The 23,192-nt window shown below is 47.1% G+C and overlaps 1 protein-coding gene across 1 annotated transcript; it reads right to left on the bottom strand.

Annotated features, from left to right (window-relative positions):
• Positions 1-65: 65 nt before the first annotated feature.
• pdhb (pyruvate dehydrogenase E1 subunit beta) lies at positions 66-22,657 on the bottom strand. Its single transcript, XM_024141345.2, has 11 exons — positions 22,548-22,657; positions 22,392-22,451; positions 21,307-21,414; positions 20,563-20,625; positions 19,229-19,264; positions 18,199-18,352; positions 14,806-14,937; positions 12,999-13,109; positions 10,706-10,797; positions 2,443-2,584; positions 66-867 (listed from the first exon to the last, which is right to left on the bottom strand). Exons 1-11 carry the CDS (start codon positions 22,581-22,583, stop codon positions 722-724), a joined length of 1,080 nt encoding a protein of 359 aa, XP_023997113.1. The 5' UTR covers positions 22,584-22,657; the 3' UTR covers positions 66-721.
• Positions 22,658-23,192: the final 535 nt, after the last annotated feature.

The raw sequence follows: 23,192 nt of genomic DNA, 5'->3' as shown, positions 1-23,192 counted from the left end.
TCCCGAATTGTTCAACGTCATCACCAAGCGTGAGAATAAAAAATAAAAAAACATTATTTCAAGACTGATAAAATGGAGAGTTTTATTTCTGTAACAAAGCCATTTTACAGCAACAAAAATAACACAGGAGTTACAATAATGATCGGCCATAATAAATACACTCCATTAAATCAACTATACATTTATTTGACTTTAGTCTTTCCATCATGGGATCATTGACAGATCTGTACAAAGTTGAAGAGTTTAGTCTGACATCACCGTCTGTCCACCAACCAATCAGGAAACAGAAATGCAAGTACTTGTAGGTATAACTGTATCTGAATAAGGACTATTTTCATGTCGTCATGTGATGTGCGTATATTGACGGTTAAGTTGACATGGGGGGGAGGAAATAAGTATTTACTAAAGTAAATACTATACAAGTAATTACTATTGTATATGTAAATAAGTACTTATAAGTACTTAAAAGTTTAATAAGGTTGGTTTGCAAGGAAAGGAGTGGCGGGAGAGACAGACAGACACGGCGGGACAGACAGAGACAGACATGGCGGGACAGACAGACAGAGACAGACACGGCAGGACAGACAGACACGGCAGACAGACATGGCGGGACAGACAGAGGGACAGACAGAGGGACAGACAGAGGGACAGACACGGCGGGAGAGACAGACAGATGGTGTGAGAGTGAGGGAGACATTGGTATGTTTACATATTGGTATGTTTACATATTCAAGACCTTCTTGACTGAGAAGATGATGTCTTTGATCTGAGGTACACTGTGGTCCTCCAGGATCTTAGCGTAGGGCATGGGGATGTCTACACCGGTCACGCGGACTGCAGGGGCATCCAGGTAGTTGAAGGCTGGGCCTGGAAACAGGACAGATTATTATTAAACAAAAACCCTGAGAATGTTTCATGCTTTTTAAATGGTTAACTCACACAAAACACTTTCCCCGTGGTTGCATTCAGAAAGTATTCATACCCCTTGACTTGTTCCACATTTTGTTACATTACAGCCTTATTGTAAAATGTTTAAAAAATCCCTCAATCTACACACAATACCCCATAATGACAAAGCAAAAACCAAACCTGAAATACCTTATTTAATAAGGTATCGTTTCTTGTTTTTTAATACATTTGCAACTTCTAAAAACCTGTATTTACTTTGTCATTATGGGGTATTGTGATGTCATTATGGGGGTACTGTGATGTCATTATGGGGTACTGTGATGTCATTATGGGGTATTGTGATGTCATTATGGGGTATTGTGTGTAGATTGATGAGGGGAAAAAAGCAATTTAATCAATTTTAGAATAAGGCTGTAACAAAATGTGGAAAAGGGTCCTGAATACCTTCACAATGCATTGCGTGTGTGTGTGTGTGTGTGTATGTGTATATATATATATATATATATATTCCTACTACACTGAACAAAAATATAAAAGCAACATGAGGTCATTTCAGGCCCTAATATATGTATTTCACATGATACAGATATGCATCTAATTGGTCACAGATAACTTTATATATATATATTTTTTTAAATGGGCCTCAGGATCTCGTCCCAGTATTTTTGTGCATTCAAATTGCAATCCATAAAATGCAATTGTGTTCATTGTCCGTAGCTTATGCCTACCCATACCATAACCCCACCATGGAACACTCTGTTCACAACAATGACATAAGCAAACTGCTCGCCTACACAACCACCATACACGTGGTCTGTGGTTGAAAGGCCGGCTGGACGTACTGCCAAATTCTCTAAAACAACGGAGGAGGATTATGGTAGAGAAATTAACATTTAATTATCTGGTGGACATTCCTGCAGTCAGTATGCCAATTGCAGGCTCCCTCAAATCTTGAGATGTGTGGTATTGTGTTGAGTGACAAAACTGCACATTTTAGAGTGGGCTTTTATTGTCCCCAGCACAAGGTGCACCTGTGTAATGATCATACTGTTAAATCAGCTTCTTGATATGCCACACCTGTCAGGTGGATGGATTATCTTGACAAAGGATCAATGTCACTAACAGGGATGTAAACCAATGTGTGCACAACATTTTAGAGAAATAAGCTTTTTGTACGTATGGAAAATGTCTGGGATATTTTATTTCAGCTCATGAAACACGGGACCAACACTTTATATATTTTTGTTCAGTGTATGTACTCCCACGCCTGTACTACCACTCCAACCAGTAACCTGATCTTCCCAGGCAGCATTCCATCTAGTTCACCCATGTTTACCCAGGCCCAACCTAGCTTAGCCTTCAGAGAAAAGCCAGCGTGGGGATCCATGGTGTTATGGCTGCAGTGCTAGTCACACAACAATGACAAAGTCATGGACTAAAAAGCAAGTTCAATGGAAATACCTCAGTCCAAGATGAGGCTTAAATCTGCATCCGGGAAACCAGTCTGTATGTATAAAAATCAAGAGCACGTACCCTCCATGATCCTGGCACAGATCTCAGCGCCTACTCCATACTGGGGCCAGCCCCCTTCCACTGTGACCAGATGGCCGGTCTTGATCACGCTGGCCTCAATGGTGTCCACATCCAGAGGTCTTATGGTGCGCAGGTTAACCACCTAGCAGGAGACAGGAACAGGTTAACCACCTAGCAGGAGACAGAACAGGTTAACCACCTAGCAGGGGGACAGGAACAGGTTAACCACCTAGCGGGGGACAGAACAGGTTAACCACCTAGCAGGAGACAGGAACAGGTTAACCACCACGGGGGACAGGAAACAGGTAACCACCTTAGCGTGGACAGACACTTAAACCACCTAGCAGGACGAACAGGTTAACACCTAGCAGGGACAGAACAGGTTAACCACCTAGCAGACAGAACAGGTTAACCACCTAGCAGAGACAGGAACAGGTTAACCACCTAGCAGGGGACAGGAACAGGTTAACCACCTAGGGGACAGAACAGGTTAACCACCTAGCAGGGGACAGGAACAGGTTAACCACCTAGCAGGGACAGAACAGGTTAACCACCTAGCAGGAGGACAGAACAGGTTAACACCTAGCAGAGACAAAACAGGTTACCACCTAGCAGGGACAGACAGGTACCACCAGAGAAAACAGGTAACCACCTAGAGGACAGAAGGTTAACACCTAACAGGGACAGAACAGGTTAACCACCTAGCAGGGACAGGAACAGGTTAACCACCTAGCAGGAGACAGGAACAGGTTAACCACCTAGCAGGAGACAGAACAGGTTAACCACTAGCAGGAGACGGAACAGGTTAACCACCTACAGGGGGAACAGAACAGGTTAACCACCTCAGAGGGACAGAACAGGTTAACCACCTAGCAGACAGAACAGGTTAACCACTAGCGGGACAGGAACAGGTAACCACCTAGCAGGAGACAAACAGGTTAACCACCTAGCAGGGACAGACAAGGTTAACCACCTAGCAGGGGACAGAACAGGTTAACCACCTAGCAGGGGGACAGAACAGGTTAACACCTAGCAGGAACAGAACAGGTTAACCACCAGCAGGGACAGGAACAGGTAAACCAACCTATAGCAGGGACAGAACAGGTTAACCACCTAGCAGGGGACAGGAACAGGTTAACCACCTAGCAGAGGACAGGAACAGGTTAACCACCTAGCAGGACAGAAGGCAGGTAACCACCAGCAGAGACAGAACAGGTTAACCACCTAGCAGACAGAACAGGTTAACCACCTAGCAGGGGACAGGAACAGGTTAACCACCTAGCAGGGGACAGAAAGGTTAACCACTAGCAGGGACAGAACAGGTTAACCACCTAGCAGAGGACAGAACAGGTTAACCACTAGCAGGGACAGAACAGTAACCACCTAGCAGGAGACGAACAGGTTACCACTACAGCAGACAAACACCTAGCAGAGGACAGAACAGGTTAACCACCTAGCAGGGACAGGAACAGGTTAACCACCTAGTAGGAGGACAGGAACAAGGTTAACCACCTAGCAGGAGACAAACAGGTTAACCACCTAGCAGGGACAACAGTTAACCACCAGCAGGGACAGAACAGGTTAACCACCTAGCAGGGACAGGAACAGGTTAACCACCTAGCAGGAACAGGAACAGGTTAACCACCTAGCAGAGACAGGAACAGTTAACCACCTAGCGGGGACAGACAGTTAACCCACCTAGCAGGGACAGAACAGGTTAACCACCTAGCAGGAGACAGAACAGGTTAACCACCTAGCAGGGACAGGAACAGGTTAACCACCTAGCAGGGGACAGAACAGTTAACCACCTAGCAGGACAGGAACAGTTAACCACCTAGCAGGGACAAACAGGTTAACCACCTAAGGAGACAGAACAGGTTAAACCACCTAGCAGGAGACAGAACAGGTTAACCACCTAGGGGGACAGAACAGTTAACCACCTAGCAGGGGACAGAACAGGTTAACCACCTAGCAGGAGACAGAACAGGTTAACCACCTAGCAGGAGACAGAGAACAGGTTAACCACCTAGCAGGAGACAGAACAGGTAACCACCTAGCAGGGGACAGAGACAGGTTAACCACCTAGCAGGGACAGACAGGTTAACCACCTAGCAGGGAACAGAACAGGTAACCACCTAGCAGGGACAGGAACAGGTTAACCACCTAGCAGGAGAACAGACACAGGAACCACTAGCAGGAGACAAACAGGTTAACCACCTAGCAGGGGACAGGAACAGGTTAACCACCTACAGAGGGACAGAACAGGTTAACCACCTAGCAGGGGACAGGAACAGTTTAACCACCTAGCAGGAGACAGGAACAGGTTAACCACTAAGCAGGGGAAGAACAGGTTAACCACCTAGCAGAGATCAGAACAGGTAACCACCTAGCAGACAGAACAGGTTAACCCTAGCAGGACAGAACAGGTTAACCACCTAGCAGGAGACAGAACAGGTTAACACCTAGCGGAGACAGAACAGGTTAACCACCTACAGGAGACAGAACAGTTAACCACTAGCAGGAGACAGGAACAGGTTAACCACCTAGCAGAGACAGAACAGGTTAACACCTAGCAGAGGACGAACAGGTTAACCACCTAGCAGGACAGAAGAACAGGTTAACCACCTAGCAGGGGACAGAACAGGTTAACCACAGCAGGAGGACAGGAACAGGTTAACCACCTAGCAGGGAACAGAACAGGTTAACCACCATGCAGGACAGAACAGGTTAACCACCTAGCAGGGGACAGAACAGGTTAACCACCTAGCAGGAGACAGGAACAGGGTTAACCACCTAGCAGAACAGAACAGAACCACCTAGGGGACAGAACAGGTTAACCACCTAGCAGAACAGAACAGTTAACCACCTAGCGGGACAGAAACAGGTTAACCACCTAGCAGGAGGACAGAACAGGTTAACCACCTAGCAGGGGACAGAACAGGTTAACCACCTAGCAGAGGAACAGGAACAGGTTAACCACCTACGGGAGACAACAGGTTAACCACCTAGCAGGGGACAGAACAGTTAACCACCTAGCAGGACAGAACAGGTAACCACCTAGCAGGGGGGACAAAAACCAGGGTTAACCCTAGCGGGGACAGAACAGGTTAAACCACCTAGCAGGAGGACAGAACAGGTTAACCACCTAGCAGGAGACAAAACAGGTAACCACCTAGCGGGCGACAGAACAGGTAACACCTGAGCAGGAGACAGGAACAAGTTAACCACCTAGCATGACAGAACAGGTTAACCACTAGCAGGACAGAACAGGTTAACCACCTAGCAGGACAAACAGGTAAACCACCTAGCAGAGGACAGAACAGTTAACCACCTACGAGGAAACACTAACACCTGCGGGAAAAGGACGCACTAGCGGAAGACAGTACCACCACGCAGTTAACCACCTACGGGAACAAAAGTTAACCACCTAGCAGAGGAAGAACAGTACCAGCTAGCAGGACAGAACAGGAACCACCTAGCAGGGACAGGAACAGGTTAACCCACCTACAGAGACAGAACAGTTACCACTAGCAGGGACAGAACAGGTTAACCACCTAGCGGGGACAGAACAGGTTAACCACCTACGTGAGACAGAACAGTTTAACCAGCCTAGGCGGGAGACAGAACAGGTCATAAACCAAACGAGGTAACCATAGCAGGATACAGAACAGTTAACCACCTAGCAGGAGCAACAGAACAGGTTAACCACCTGCAGGGCAGAGGTACACAGCAGGACAACAGGTTAACCCACTAGCAGGACAAACAGCTTAACCACCTAGCAGGACAGGAACAGTTAACCACCTCACAGATAGGGACAAACAGTTAACCACTAGCAGGACAGGAACAGGTTAACCACCTACAGGGACAGAAGGCTTAACCACTAGCAGGAACAGAACAGTAACCATACAGGACAGAACAGGTTAACACCTAGCAGGGACAGAACGTTAACCACCTAGCAGGGGACGAAACAGGTTAACCACCTAGCAAGACAGAACAGGTTAAACCACCTAGCGGGACAGGAACAGGTAAACCACCTAGCAGGGAACAGAACAGGATAACCACCTAGCAGGAGACAGAACAGGTTACCACCTACAGAGTTAACCACCTAGCAGGACAGAACAGTTAACCAACCAGCGGGACAGAACAGGTTAACCACCTAGCAGGAGACAAACAGGTTAACCACCAAGCAGGAGACAAACAGGTAACCACCTAGGGGCAGGCACAGGAACAGGTTAACCACCTAGCAGGGGACAGAACAGAAACCACCTAGCGGACAAACAGGTTAACCACCTAGCAGAGACAGAACAGATTAACCACCTAGCACGGACAGAGAACAGGTAAACCACCTAGCAGGAAACAGACAGGTTAACCCACCGCAGGAACAGCGTAACCACCTAGCAGAGACAGAACAGTTAACCACCTAGCAGGAACAAACAGGTACCACCTAGAGAGACAAACAGTCTAACCACCAGGAGACAGAACAGGTAACCACCTAGCAGGATACAGAAACAGGTTAAACCACCTAGCAGGGACAAACAGGTTAACCACCTAGCAGAGACAGACAGGTTAACCACCAGCAGACAGAACAGGTTAAACCACCTAGCGACAGAAGGTAACCACCTAGCGGACAGGAACAGGTTAACCACCTAGACAGGGGACAGAACAGTAACCACCTAGCAGGACAGAAAACGGTTAAACCACCTACGCAGGGGACAGAACAGGTTAACCACCTAGCGGACAACAGGTAACCACCTAGCACAGGACAGGAACAGGTTAAACCACCTAGCAGGAGACAGAACAGTTAACCACCTAGCAGAGACAACAGGTTAACCACCTAGCAGGGGACAGAACAGGTTAACCACCTAGCAGGACGACAGAACAGTTAACCACCTAGCAGGGGACAGGAACAGGTAACCACCTACAGGGACAGAGCAGTTAAAACCACCTCAGGAACAGAAAGTTAACCACCTAGCAGGAGACAGAACAGGTTAACCACCTAGCAGACAAACAGGTTAACACCTACGGGACAGAACAGGTTAACCACCTAGCAGGAAGACAGAACAGTTAACCACTAGCAGGGAGACAGGAACAGGTTAACCACCTAGCAGGAGACAGGAACAGGTTTTAACCACCCTAGCAGGAGACAGAACAGGTAACCACCTAGCGGGGACAGGAACAGGGAACCACCTAGCAGACAGAACAGGTTAACCACCTAGCATACAGGAACGAACAGGTTAACCACCTAGCGAGACAGAACAGTTAACCACCTACCAGGGGACAGAACAGTTAACCACCAGCAGGGACAGAACAGGTTAACCACCTAGCAGGACAGAACAGGTAACCACCTGCAGGGGACAGGAACAGTTAACCACCTAGCGGAGACAGCAACAGTTAACCACCTAGCAGGAGACAGAACAGGTTAACCCACCTAGGGAGACAGACAGGTTAACCACCTAGCGGAACAGAACAGGTTAACCACCTAGCAGGGGACAGAACAGGTTAACCACCTAGCAGGGACGAACCAGGTTAACCACCTAGCAGGGACAGAGAACAGGTTAACCACCTAGCAGGACAGAAACAGGTTAACACCTAGCAGGACAACAGGTTAACCACCTAGCAGAGACAGACAGGTTAACCACCTAGCAGGAGACAGAACAGGTTAACCACCTAGCAGGAGACAACCAGGTTAACCACCTAGCAGGACAGAACAGGTAACCACCTAGCAGGAGACAGAACAGGTTAACCACCTAACAGGGGACAGAAACAGTTAACCACCTAGCAGGAGACAGAACAGGTTACCACCTAGCAGGAGACAGAACGTTAACCACCTAGCAGGGACAGGAACAGGTTAACCACCTAGCAGGGACAACAGGTTAACCACCTAGCAGGAGACAGAACAGGTTAACCACCTAGCAGGGACAGAACAGGTTAACCACCTAGCAGGAGCAGAACAGGTTAACCCACCTACAGGAGACAGAACAGGTTAAACCACCTAGCAGGGGACAGGAACAGGTTAACCACCTAGCAGGGACAGAACAGGTTAACCACCTAGCAGACAGAACAGTTAACCACCTGCAGGGACAGAACAGGTTAACACCTACACAGACAACAGGTAACCACTAGCAGGAGACAGAACAGGTTAACCACCTAGCAGGGACAGAACAGGTTAACCACCTAGCAGGGACAGAACAGGTTAACCACCTAGCGGGACAGAACAGGTTAACCACCTAGCAGGGGACAAGAACAGGTTAACCACCTAGACGGGACAGAACAGGGTAACCACCTAGCGGGACAAACAGGTTAACCACCTAGCAGGACAGAACAGGTTAACCACCTAGCAGGACAGAAACATTAACCACCTAGCAGGGACAGAACAGGTAACCACCTAGCAGGGACAGGAACAGGTTAACCACCTAGCAGGAGACAGGAACAGGTTAACCACCTAGCAGGGACAGAACAGGTTAACCACCTAGCAGGGACAGAACAGGTTAACCACCTAGCAGGAACAGGAACAGGTTAACCACCTAGCAGGAGACAGAACAGGTTAACCACCTAGCAGGGGACAGAACAGGTTAACCACCTAGCAGGACAGAACAGGTTAACCACCTAGCAGGGAGGAAAACAGGTTAACCACCTAGCAGGGGACAGGAACGGTTAACCACCTAGCAGGGACAGGAACAGGTTAACCACCTAGCAGGGACAGGAACAGGTTAACCACCTAGCAGGGGACAGAACAGGTTAACCACCTAGCAGGGACAGAACAGGTTAACCACCTAGCAGGGGACAGAAAGTTACACACCTAGCGGAGACAGAACAGGTTAACCACCTAGCAGGACAGGAACAGGTTAACCACCTAGCAGGAGACGAACAGGTTAACCACCTAGCAGGAGACAGAACAGGTTAACCACCTAGCAGAACAACAGTTAACACCAGAGGACAGGAACAGGTTAACCACCTAGCAGGAGACAGGAACAGAGTTAACCCCTAGCAGGAGACAGAACAGGTTAACCACCTAGCAGAGACAGGAACAGGTTAACCCACTAGCAGGAGACAAACAGTTAACCACCTAGCAGGAACAGGAACAGGTTAACCACCTACAGAGGGACAGAACAGGTAACCACCTAGCAGGAGGACAGAACAGGTTAACCACCTAGCAGGAGACAGAACAGGTTAACCACCTAGCAGGGGACAGAAAGGTTAACCACCTAGCAGGGGACAGAACAGTTAACCACCTAGCAGGAACAACAGAAACCACCTAGCAGGAGACAGGAACAGGTTAACCACCTAGCGGGGGACAGAACAGGTTAACCACCTAGCAGGGGACAGGAACAGTACTTAGTAATGTTGTCCTTGGGGGTATTTGTAAATCTATTAGATAGAGTGATGTGTAGAGAGTGCTGAAAGAGCAGTGAGACGGATTGAACTCATGCTGGCAGCTTTACAATGTCCATGTGCTCCAGAAGCAGGGTCTTAAACAGCTAGACTACCCTAGGCTACACTAGCTACACTACGCTACCATAGGCTACACTACCCTAGGCTACCCTAGACTACCCTAAACTACCCCGAGGCTACCCTAAACTACACTAGGCTACCCTAAACCTACACTAGGCTACCCGAGGCTACACTACGCTACCCTAGCTACCCTAGCTCAGACACACACTACCGCTACCCGGCTACACTACCCTAGGCTACACTACCCTAGGCTACACTAGACTACCTAAACTACCCGAGGCTACCCTAAACTACACCTAGCTACCCGAGTCTACACTACGCTACCCTAGGCTACACTACGCTACCCTAGCCACACTACACTACCCTAGCTCACACTACGCTACCATCTACACTACCCCTAGGTACACTACCCTAGGCTACACTACCCTAGGCTACACTAGACTACCCTAAACTACCCGAGGCTACCCTAAACTACCCGAGGCTACCCTAAACTACACTAGACTACCCTAGGCTACACTAGACTACCCTAGGCTACACTAGACTACCCTAGGCTACCCTAGGCTACCCTAGGCTACACTACCCTAGGCTACCCTAAACTACACTAGGCCACATGTACAATTTCAAACTTTGAATTTAAAAACACACTCACTGACTCCAACCTCAATCCTTATTTGTAAGTGGAGATGTTTTCAACGATAGATAGAAAGTAGTGACATTGCAAGAGCAGTGGGAGTTTTCTATTGGTTTAGTTTATACATAAACCAATAAAAATGTGTTGTTTTTGACCACATACTTAAAGGACGACACTCACCTCACATTCAACCCCCTCTTTAGCCAGGACGGCGGCTGCGTCCAGGCAGAAACCCACACACCGGGAATGTGACACGAGAGTGATGTGGGTTCCTGACGAAAACACACAATGGTTGAGTACAAACGTTAAGCAGTGCCTCCAGAATGTAGCCATAGCCCTTGACTTATTCCACATTTTGTTGTTGTTACAAACTGAATTCAACATACAGTGCATTCGGGAAAGTATTCAGACCCTTTGACTTTTTCCACATTGTTACGTTACAGCCTTATTCGAAAACTGATTAAATAAAAAAAAGTTCCTCGTCATACCCCATAATGACATCACAATACCCCATAATGACATCACAATACCCCATAATGACATCACAATACCCCATAATGACAAAGCAAAAACAGGTTGAGACATTTTTGGAAATGTATTAAAAATAAACAGAACTTATTTACATATTTGTATTTATTTATTTAACTCCTTTTTATTTCTCTCTCTACTTTGCACATACTTCCACTGCAAATCTACCATTCCAGTGTTTTACTTGCTATATTGTATTTACTTCGCCACCATGGCCTTTTTTTTGCCTTGACTTCCCTTGTCTCACCTCCTTTGCTCACATTGTACATATACTTTTTTCTATTGTGTTATTGACTGTATGTTTGTTTATTCCATGTGTAACTCTGTGTTGTTGTATGTGTCGAACTGCTTTGCTTTATCTTGGCCAGGTCGCAATTGTAAATGAGAACTTGTTCTCAACTGACCTACCTGGTTAAATAAAAGGTGACATTTTTTAAAATAAAAATAAGTATTGACACTCAAAATTGAGCTCAGGTGCATCCTGTTTCCATTGATCGTCCTTGAGATGTTTCTACAACTTGGAGTGCACCTGCGGTAAATTAAATTGACTGGACATGATTTGGAAAGGCACACCTGTCTATATAAGGTTCCACAGTTGGCAGTGCATGTCAGAGCAAAAACCAAGCCATGAGGTCGAAGGAATTGTCCGTAGAGCTCCGAGACAGGATTGTCGAGGCACATATCTGGGGAAGGGAACCAAAACATTTATGCAGCATTGAAGGTCCCCAAGAACACAGTGGCCTCCATCATTCTTAAATGGAAGTTTGGAACCACCAAGACTCTTCCTAGAGCTGGCCGCCTGGCCAAACTGAGCAATCGGGGGAGAAGGGCCTTGGTCAGGGTGGTGACCAAGAACCCCATGGTCACTCTGACAGAGCTCCAGAGTTCCTCTGTGGAGATGGGAGAACCTTTCAGAAGGACAACCATCTCAGCAGCACTCCACCAATCAGGCCTTTATGGTAGTGGCCAGATGGAAGCCTGGCACCATCCCTACGGTGAAGCATGGTGGTGGCAGCATCATGCTGTGGGGATGTTTTTCAGCAGCAGGGACTGGGAGGCTAGTCAGGATCAAGGGAAAGATGAACAGAGCAATGTACAGAGAGATCCTTGATGAAAACCTGGTCCAGAGTGCTCAGTACCTCAGACTGGGGCGAAGGTTCACCTTCCAACAGGACAACAACCTTAAGCACACAGCCAAGACAATGCAGGAGTGGCTTCGGGAAAAGTCTCTGAATGTCCTTGAGTGGCCCATCTAGAGCTGGACTTGAACCCAATCAAACATCTCTGGAGAGACCTGAAAATAGCTGTGCAGCGACGCTCCCCATCCAACCTGACAGAGCTTGAGAGGATCTGCAGAGAAGAATGGGAGAAACTCCCCAAATACAGGTGTGCCAAGCTTGTAGCGCCATACCCAAGAAGACTAGAGGCTGTAATCGCTGCCAAAGATGCTTCAACAAAGTACTGAGTGAAAGGTCTGAATACTAATTTAAAATGTGATTTCATTTATTTATATAAATTATCAAAAAAACATTTTTTTCTTTGTCATTATGGAATATTGTGTGTAGATTGATGAGGTAAAGCTGTAACGTAACAGAATGTAAAATCAGGCTGTAACATCAAAATGTGGAAAAAGTCAGGAAGTGTGAATACTTTCTGAAGGCTATCTAACACTGTGCAAACTCCCCAAATGGCTCCCTATTGTAAACTACCTTTGAGCAGATTTGGGACGCAGCCTATGTAGATCTCAATTAAGACATCATGCTAATTTGTTTTATCAACGATGCAATTTGCTAACAATGCTACACCTGAAGAGATTTAAGGAAATTACCAATTATCTCAATGAAATGACCAATTATGTCAATGTTTTAACAGGGGATGTTACAATGAACATTTACATTATATAAAAAAATATGTAAATTCCTTCTCTTCAGCTCTTGCTACTTACCTTGTCTTTCGACCTTGGCCTTTCCAATAGGTAAGACAAAGTCTTTATGCATAACCTCCTCAGACAGGTCAAAGGGCACACCATACATCAGCTCATTCTCCAGGAACACCACTGTTGAAGGAAAAATGCATAAAGGGTTTTCGATTAGCACTCGTCACCGTGGTTACAGCACAGGAACTTAAATGTCTACACTACATGAGCAGATCTACAGTGATCCCTCTCATCCTCGACCACCACCTCCTAGGGACCACCACCTCCTAGGGACCTGGGGCGTTCCTCCCCTAGGGACCACCACCTCCTAGGGACCAACCCCCTCCTAGGACCTGGGGCGTCCCCTAGGGACCACCCCCCCCAGGGACCCCGGGGCATCCTCCTAGGGACCACCACCTCCTAGGGACCACCACCTCCTAGGGACCCGGGGCGTCCTCCTAGGGACCCCCACTCCCTAGGGACCCGGGGCGTCCTCCTAGGGACCCCCACTCCCTAGGACCCCGGAAGCGTCCCTAGGGACCCCCACCTCCTAGGGACCCCGGGGCGTCCTCCTACGGTCCTGGGGCGGGCCTCCTAGGGACCACCCCTCCTAGGACCTGGGGCGTCCTCTAGGGACCACCACCTTTTATTGGTTAATTTAGGTATGGACTGTACCAGCTCTTGTTTACCATGTCGTACACCATGTGTGATGAACAAACTGATAACAGTGGAGCTCAAAGGTGGAGCAGTGAAATTTCTGTTGTTTTGTCCTCTGTACTGAGGTTAAAGTGCATCATGAGGGCACTTTTGGTACATAGTACCCCAATTTAGGGGACAAAAGTATTGGGCCAATATCACTTATATGTGTATTAAAGTAGTCAGAAGGTAAATTTGGTCCCATATTCCTAGCAGGCAACGACTACAGCAAGATTGTGACTTTACAAACTTGTTGGATGAATTTGCGGTTTGTTTTTGTGTGTTCAGGATTATTATGTCCACAATAGAAATTAATGGTAAATAATGTAGTGTGTCATTTTGGTACATCTACTATAAATAATAATAGAATGTTTCTACATTCTTCTAAACACTTATACATTGTGGACGCTACCACGGTTACGGATAATCCTGAATGAAGCATGAATAAATTATGAGTGAGAAAGTTAGACAAATATCATACCCCGCAGAAAATGCTAACCTCCCCTGTTATTGTAACGGTGAGAGGTTAGCATGTCTTGGGGGTATGATATAAAATGCTAATCTCCCCTGTTATTGTAATGGTGAGAGGTTAGCATGTCTTGGGGGTATGATATAAATGCTAACCTTCCCTGTTATTGTAATGGTGAGAGGTTAGCATGTCTGGGGTATGATATAAAATGCTAACCTCCCTGTATTTGTAATGGTGAGAGGTTAGCATATCTTGGGGATATGATATAAAAATGCTAACCTCCCCTGTATAGTAATGGTGAGAGGCTACATGTCTTGGGATATGATATAAAATGCTAACCTCCCCTGTTATTGTAATGGTGAGAGTTAGCATGTCTTGGGGATATGATATAAAATGCTAACCTCCCTTGTTATGTTATGGTGAGAGTTAAGCATGTCTTGTGGGTTTGAGATTTGTGCGTTGTTAACTTTCACTCAGTGCTGGAGTAAGAGACAAAACACAAAATGTGTCCCCTGTCCCAATACTTTTGGAGCTCACTGTATCTCCAAAACCTTTGAGGTAGCGAGGAGATAAGATGCAAGAATCATGGAGAGACAAAATGGACCCTAGTCCCCCAAAGTAGTGCACTATATAGGGAATAGGGTGGCATTTGGGATAAAGGTTATTGCTCACCAGGGTTGTTGTCCCTGATAGCTGCTTTGAGGAGTCCTCTGGCGTCCTCAGCGCTCCAGGGACTGATTACTTTGAGGCCGGGGCAGTGGCCGTACCAGGCAGCGAAACACTGGGAGTGTTGGGCTGCCACACCTGCAGACAGAGGAACCAAAATAACATTCTTTACCCAACGACATTTCAACTATCCAGAAGGAAATAAGAGAAGCTAGTGTTTCCCCATGCCGATCCAAAGAGAGAGACGCTAGTGTTTCCCCATGCTGATCCAAAGAGGAGACGCTAGTGTTTCCCCATGCCGATCCAAAGAGAGACGCTAGTGTTTCCCCATGCTGATCCAAAGAGATGCTAGTGTTTCCCCATGCTGATCCAAAGAGATGCTAGTGTTCCCCCATGCCGATCCAAAGAGATGCTGAGTTTCCCCATGCTGATCCAAAGAGACGCTAGTGTTTCCCCATGCTGATCCAAAGAGACGCTAGTGTTTCCCTATACCTATCCAAAGAGAGAGATGCTAGTGTTTCCCCATGCCGATCCAAAAGAGATGCTAGTGTTTCCCCATGCCGATCCAAAGAGAGAGACGCTAGTGTGTTCCCCATGCCGATCCAAAGAGACGCTAGTGTTTCCCCATGCCGATCCAAAGAGACGCTAGTGTTTCCCCATGCCGATCCAAAGAGAGAGATGCTAGTGTTTCCCCATGCTGATCCAGAGACGCTAGTGTTTCCCCATGCCGATCCAAAGAGAGAGACGCTAGTGTTTCCCCATGCCGATCCAAAGAGACGCTAGTGTTTCCCCATGCCGATCCAAAGAGACGCTAGTGTTTCCCCATGCTGATCCAAAGAGAGAGACGCTAGTGTTTCCCCGTGCTGATCCAAAGAGCCGACAGCTAGTGTTTCCCCATGCTGATCCAAAGAGACGCTAGTGTTTCCCCATGCCGATCCAAAGAGAGAGATGCTAGTGTTTCCCCGTGCCGATCCAAAGAGACGCTAGTGTTTCCCCATGCAGATCCAAAGAGACGCTAGTGTTTCCCCATGCCGATCCAAAGAGACGCTAGTGTTTCCCCATGCCGATCCAAAGAGACGCTAGTGTTTCCCCATGCTGATCCAAAAGAGACGCTAGTGTTTCCCCATGCCGATCCAAAGAGAGAGACGCTAGTGTTTCCCCATGCCGATCCAAAGAGACGCTAGTGTTTCCCCATGCCATCCAAAAGAGCGCTAGTGTTTCCCCATGCGATCCAAAGAGACGCTAGTTTCCCCATGCCGATCCAAAGAGACGCTAGTGTTTCCCCATGCCGATCCAAAGAGACGCTAGTGTTTCCCCATGCCGATCCAAAGAGACGCTAGTGTTTCCCATGCCGATCCAAAGAGAGAGATGCTAGTGTTTCCCCATGCCGATCCAAAGAGAGAGATGCTAGTGTTTCCCATGCCGATCCAAAGAGACGCTAGTGTTCCCCATGCCGATCCAAAGAGACGCTAGTGTTTCCCCATGCCGATCCAAAGAGACGCTAGTGTTTCCCCATGCTGATCCAAAGAGAGAGATGCTAGTGTTTCCCCATGCCGATCCAAAGAGACGCTAGTGTTTCCCCATGCTGATCCAAAGAGAGATGCTAGTGTTTCCCCATGCGATCCAAAGAGACGCTAGTGTTTCCCCATGCCGATCCAAAGAGACGCTAGTGTTTCCCCATGCTGATCCAAAGAGAGAGATGCTAGTGTTTCCCCATGCTGATCCAAAGAGAGAGATGCTAGTGTTTCCCCATGCCGATCCAAAGAGACGCTAGTGTTTCCCCATGCTGATCCAAAGAGATGCTAGTGTTTCCCCATGCAGATCCAAAGAGAGAGACGCTAGTGTTTCCCCATGCCGATCCAAAGAGATGCTAGTGTTTCCCCATGCCGATCCAAAGAGAGAGATGCTAGTGTTCCCCATGCCGATCCAAAGAGAGAGACGCTAGTGTTTCCACATGCCGATCCAAAAGAGAGATGCTAGTGTTTCCCCATGCCGATCCAAAGAGAGAGATGCTAGTGTTTCCCCATGCCGATCCAAAGAGAGAGATGCTAGTGTTTTCCCATGCCGATCCAAAGAGAGAGACGCTAGTGTTCCCCATGCCGATCCAAAGAGAGAATGCATTGTCCCCATGCCGATCCAAAGAGAGAGATGCTAGTGTTTCCCCATGCAGATCCAAAGAGAGAGACGCTAGTGTTTCCCCATGCCGATCCAAAGAGAGAGACGCTAGTGTTTCCCCATGCCGATCCAAAGAGAGAGATGCTAGTGTTTCCCCATGCCGATCCAAAGAGACGCTAGTGTTTCCCCATGCAGATCCAAAGAGATGCTAGTGTTTCCCCATGCCGATCCAAAGAGAGACGCTAGTGTTTCCCCATGCCGATCCAAAGAGATGCTAGTGTTTCCCCATGCCGATCCAAGAAGAGATACTAATGTTTCCCCATGCCGATCCAAAGAGACGCTAGTGTTTCCCCATGCAGATCCAAAGAGACGCTAGTGTTTCCCCATGCCGATCCAAAGAGAGATGCTAGTGTTTCCCCATGCCGATCCAAAAAGGATGCTAGTGTTTCCCCATGCCGATCCAAAGAGATGCTAGTGTTCCCCATGCAGATCCAAAACGAGATATGTCCCATGCCGTCCAAAGAGATCTAGTGTTTTCCCCATGCCGATCCAAAAAGAGACGCTAGTGTTTCCCCATGCCGATCCAAAGAGACGCTAGTGTTTCCCCTGCCGATCCAAAGAGACGCTAGTGTTTCCCCATGCCGATCCAAAGAGACGGCGTAGGTTTCCCCATGCCGCATCCAAAGAGACGCTAGTGTTTCCCCATGCCGATCCAAAGAGAGATGCTAGTGTTTCCCCATGCCGATCCAAAGAGAGGACGCTAGTGTTTCCCCATGCCGATCCAAAGAGACGCTAGTTGTTTTCCCCATGCCGATCCAAAGAGAGAGATGCTAGTTTTTCCCCATGCCGATCCAAAGAGAGAGACGCTAGTGTTTCCCCATGCCGATCCAAAGAGAGAGATGCTAGTGTTTTCCCATGCCGATCCAAGAGAACGCTAGTGTTTCCCCATGCCGATCCAAAGAGGACGCTAGTGTTTCCCCATGCCGATCCAAAAGAGACGCTAGTGTTTCCACATGCCGATCCAAAGAGAGCTAGTGTTTCCCCATGCCGATCCAAAGAGAGAGATGCTAGTGTTTCCCCATGTCCGATCCAAAGAGAGAGCATCTAGTGTTTCCCCATGCCGATCCAAAGAGACGCTAGTGTTTTTCCTCTAGCACGAAGACACTTGATTAAACGAATCATTTCATTTTCAAGCCTTTGCTAACAGGTGTGTTAGTGCGAGGGCAATAAGTCCCAAGGACCAGGATTGGGGAAAACAACTGGCATAGATGTTTGTTTATTTACCTGCAGAGGAGCCGTTGGGACCACGGAACACAATGGGGACAGGCTGGGCTCCGGCTGACATGTAGTAGGTCTTAGCAGCTGAGTTGATCACCTGGTCGATGGCTTGCATGGAAAAGTTCCAGGTCATGAACTCACAGATTGGCCTCAGCCCGGCCTGGAAACACAGGAGGAGAAGATGGTTGAGTCTAGTACTATATTGTGTACTTTTTCCTAGGGCCCATAAGGCTCTGGTCAAAAGTATTGCACTATGTAGGGGGTAGGGTGCACTATGTAGGGGCAGGGCGCACTATGTAGGGGGTAGGGTGCAATATGTAGGGGCAGGCTGCACTATGTAGGCTGCACTATGTAGGGGGTAGGKTGCCCTATGTAGGGGGTAGGGTGCACTATGTAGGGTGCACTATGTAGGGTGCACTATGTAGGGTGCCCTATGTAGGGGGTAGGGTGCCCTATGTAGGATGCAGGGTGCCCTATGTAGGATGCAGGGTGCCCTATGTAGGATGCAGGGTGCCCTATGTAGGATGCAGGGTGCCCTATGTAGGATGTACTATGTAGGATGCCCTATGTAGGGGGCAGGGTGCCCTATGTAGGGGGCAGGGTGCACTATGTAGGATGCCCTATGTACGGGGCAGGGTGCCCTACGTAGGATGCAGGGTGCTCTATGTAGATTGCAGGGTGCCCTATGTAGATTGCAGGGTGCCCTATGTAGGATGCAGGGTGCCCTATGTAGGGGGTAGGGTGCACTATGTAGGATGCAGGGTGCCCTATGTAGAGGGTAGGGTGCACTATGTAGGGTGTAGGGTGCACTATGTAGGATGCCCTATGTAGAGGGTAGGGTGCACTATGTAGGATGCAGGGTTCCTTATGTAGAGGGTAGGGTGCCATTTGGTATGCCCTTATGAGAAGTCTCATCTTCCTACCACGATCAGACATTCAAATTGGGTTAGTGAAGATATGCTTGTACAATGTTACTTTCTATAGGAATAGGACATTTCCATACATTCCATTATAATAACAATACTAATTGACTTACGAATGCCGCACCAACGGCAATGCCTGCAAAGCCCATCTGTAAGGGGAGAAAATGCATCTGTTACAACACGTTCTAGAGCCCATCACATTTAGGGCCGCAACACGTTCTAGAGCCCATTCACTATTTTAGCGGCCGCAAACCACGTTCTAAGAGCCCATCACAGATTTAGGCCGGAACGTTCCAAGAGCCAACACCTTAGCGGCAAACTTGCTGAGACCCATCACAATCTTAGATGGCCGCAAACACGTTCCCTACAGCCCACGTCACATTAGGGCCGCAAACAACGTCTATCGAGACCCATCCACATTTTAGTGGCCGCAACACGTTCTAGAGCCCACTCACCGCATTTAGCGCGGCCGCAACACCGTTCTAGAGCGCACCATCACACATTTACGGGCCGCCAACACTTCTACCGCAGCCCATACACATTTAGGTACGCAAACACGTCTCAGAGCCCATCACAGTATTCTAGGGTCGCAACACTCGTTTCGTAGAGCCCCATCACATTTCATGCGCCGCAACACGTTTCTAGACCCCATCACATTTAGCCGCCAACACCGTATCTCAAGCGCCGCATCATCATTTAGGGTCGCAACACCTGTTACGAGAGCCCATCCAACAGTTTAAGGGTCGCCAACACGTTCCCAAGAGCCCATCAACGGTTTAGCCAGGCCGCAGACGACGTTCTCAGAACCAGCCCAATCACGTTTTAGGCCGACGCAACACGTTCTAGACGCCAATCCACGTTAGAGGCCGCAACACCGTTCTAGAGCCCCCTCACGTTTAAGGGCCGCAAACCGATTCTAGAGCCCATCACATTATAAGGGTGGCAACACCGTTCTAGATCCAGCACAATCACATTATAGGTCGCAAAACACGTCCAAGAGCCACTCACATTTAGGTGCCGCAAACAACTCTAAGCCAATCACGTAATTCAGGCCGCAACACGTTCTAAGACGCCAACCTCACGTTATAGGGCCGCAAACAGCGTCTCTAGAGCCCAATCACGTTTAGGGCCGCAAACACGCTTCCTAGAGCCAATCACGTTTGGGCCCGCATACACGTCTAAGAAGCCAATCACCGTCTTCAAGGCCGCAACACACGTTCCTACGAGACCAATCGTCAATCGTTTAGACCGCCGCAAACACGTTCTAAGAGCCCCATCACGTTTAGGGCCGCAACACGTTCTAGAGCCAATCACGTTTAGGGCCGCAACACGTTCTAGAGCCCATCACGTTTAGGGCCGCAACACGTTCTAGAGCCCATCACATTTAGGGTCGCAACACACAAAGAAAAAAACAGCATTGTCTTGTTTACAGTGTGTTTGTTTTTACCTCTGTGATTGGCGTGTCGATGATTCGTTTGTCTCCGTATTTCTTCCACAGTCCCCTGCTCACCTACAAATTCACAAAAGTCAGGAGAAAAACACCAATCAACTAGTCAAAATGATCAGTTTGAACAAAATACATTTCAAATATATTGTAACAATAATATAATGGAACAAAATACATACAAAATACACATACAATTAACAAATATAGCAGAACAAATATACTGAATGAAAATAAACGCAACAATTTCATTGATTTTACTGAGTTACAGTTCATGTGAGGAAATCAGTCAATTTAAATAAATAAATTAGGCCCTAATCTATGGATTTCACACGACTGGGAATACACATGCATCTGTTGGTCACAGATACCTTTAAAAAAATGTGCCACACAATTGGACCTCAGTCTTTCTGTGCATTCAAATCACCATCGATAAAATGCAAAACGAAAACATTTTCCCATTGTCTGTATCTTATGCCTGCCCATACCATAACCCCACCACGGAGCACAAAGGAGAACTGCTCACTAACAGGGATGTAAACACATTTGTTCACAAAATTTGAGAAAGATAAGCTTTTTTTGTGTGCTTATGGAACATTTCTGGGATTTTTTTTATTTCAGCTCATGAAACATGGGACCAACACTTTACATGTTGCATTTATATTTTTTGTTAGTGTATATTTATTTTAAACAACTTTTGAAATCAGCATCTTGATTTGCATGTAGTTTGTCATTGTGTATTCATACCTTGTAGGCTCCATCATACTGGGCCACCTCCTCACCCAGAAGGAAGACTCTCTCATCCCTCTCCAGTTCCTCGTCCATCGCCTGGTTGAGGGCATCTCGGACATTCACCTGAAATAGAGACACACACGATGTGACTATACAAAAATGACTTGATAATAAAATCATAATAGATTCCGTTTATATAACACTTTTGATTACAAGCAGAATCTGTCGCTTTAAAGATCAAAACTAGTGCAGAGACGGGGGTCTAGCAACATAAACTCCTCTCCCCACCAGAGACCGGGGTTCAATCCCCACTCCAAAACGTCATACTGTTTCTCCCATCTCTCTGTCTACCTCGATGTGATTTCAGAACTGTTTTAATAAAGTGGGGATGGTGTTAGGGGGTGTTATAGGGATCTTGGAGGTGTTATTCTACAGAAGAAGATCGGCAGTAGTATCTTGAGCGGAGATATGACATACATTTGACTACATACAAAAATTACATACATGTGACTACATCAATGACATACACGAAACAGTGAATCAGACTACATACAAAAATGACATACATGTGACTACTTAAATGACATACACGAAACGGTGAATCAGACTACATACAAAAATGCCAGATTTGATTACATACAAGATGAAATACATTCGACACTTTAATAAATGGCTGCTGTAACTACAGCCGAGGACAAAACGGCAGTTGACCTAAAAACCATCAGTCGTTCAATCTTCTCGGTGTAACAGTTGGGATAATGGGACAATTCGGGGGTACAACATTTCTCAAACCTGGATTGAGGTACACGTTTTCCAAAAAATGTATAGTGCCGGCTCTGCGGTGTCTTAATCTACGATAGCGCAGCTGTATGTAAACGGGTCGGATCTATTGCCTAAGGTCAGGCCTTGACATCCCACATGGACACAACGTTCATCATAGCACGTAAACTGGTTAACATTTCATGATTTCTTTAATCTACATGTTACCGTATAAGCTATTGACTGCTTTTCTTAACAGCATAATTGCTAGTAGTGAACACAGCTGACAGCTGCGGTGAAGGTTATTAGCTAGATTAGCAAAGATGCTAGCTAGTTCTCACCTGCACAGCCGCTGGAGAGGTCTTGCTGAACTCTCTACGCAGGACCACCGAGACGGCACTCTACACAAGACAAGAAAGAAAATAGCTCTCGTTAAGGTCTCATCCTTATTTGAACAATATAATTGTCTGAACTTTGAATTAAAAAGGTATAAACACCTTCCCGGAGCGAAGAAAACACCTAATCGACGCCATCTTTGACCTGTCCTCTGTGAGGGAGGAGCGACTTGTCCTGTAAAAGGATCAGATCCAATCAGAGCGTTTCTTTGCGAGTCAGTCTAGGGCAATCGGTGTCGAAAACCAATCACGACCATTCTCATGGAAAGGAAGCGGAAGAACTCAGAGCGACTGGGAAAATCCAAGGGCAAAAGCAAAAAGAAGCATCACCAGCCTTTTGCATCCCAACGAAAAGTATTTTTGTTTTACAAAAAAAAAAAGCCTACTACTCGTAAATGTAGCATAGCAGAGCTTCAATTCCGATATTTGTGGTTAGCTGCCACTTTAGATTTACTATGCTGAAGTTTCTGATGTAGCTAGCATAGCCCAGACTAGTGATGACACTGACAGAGACCGTGTATTTACATAGCAGGCTCAAAACAAAAGTCACAACACTAACCATATTTAGACAGATGATGTATGTAAATGACATAGTTGGACAGCACACAAGCTATAAAGCCTGTCAGTTCTGTGCTTAGTTCAACTCCAACATTGTTTAAAAACATTTTTTATTTAACCTTTATCTAGGTAAGTCAGTTAAGAACAAACCCTCCCCTAACCCGGTCGACGCTGGGCCAATTGTGCGCA

The sequence above is a fragment of the Salvelinus sp. IW2-2015 genome, unplaced genomic scaffold (assembly GCF_002910315.2).
Source record: "Salvelinus sp. IW2-2015 unplaced genomic scaffold, ASM291031v2 Un_scaffold2502, whole genome shotgun sequence".
NCBI classification, from domain to species: domain Eukaryota; kingdom Metazoa; phylum Chordata; class Actinopteri; order Salmoniformes; family Salmonidae; genus Salvelinus; species Salvelinus sp. IW2-2015.
This window is presented reverse-complemented; position numbering and strand designations above follow the sequence as displayed.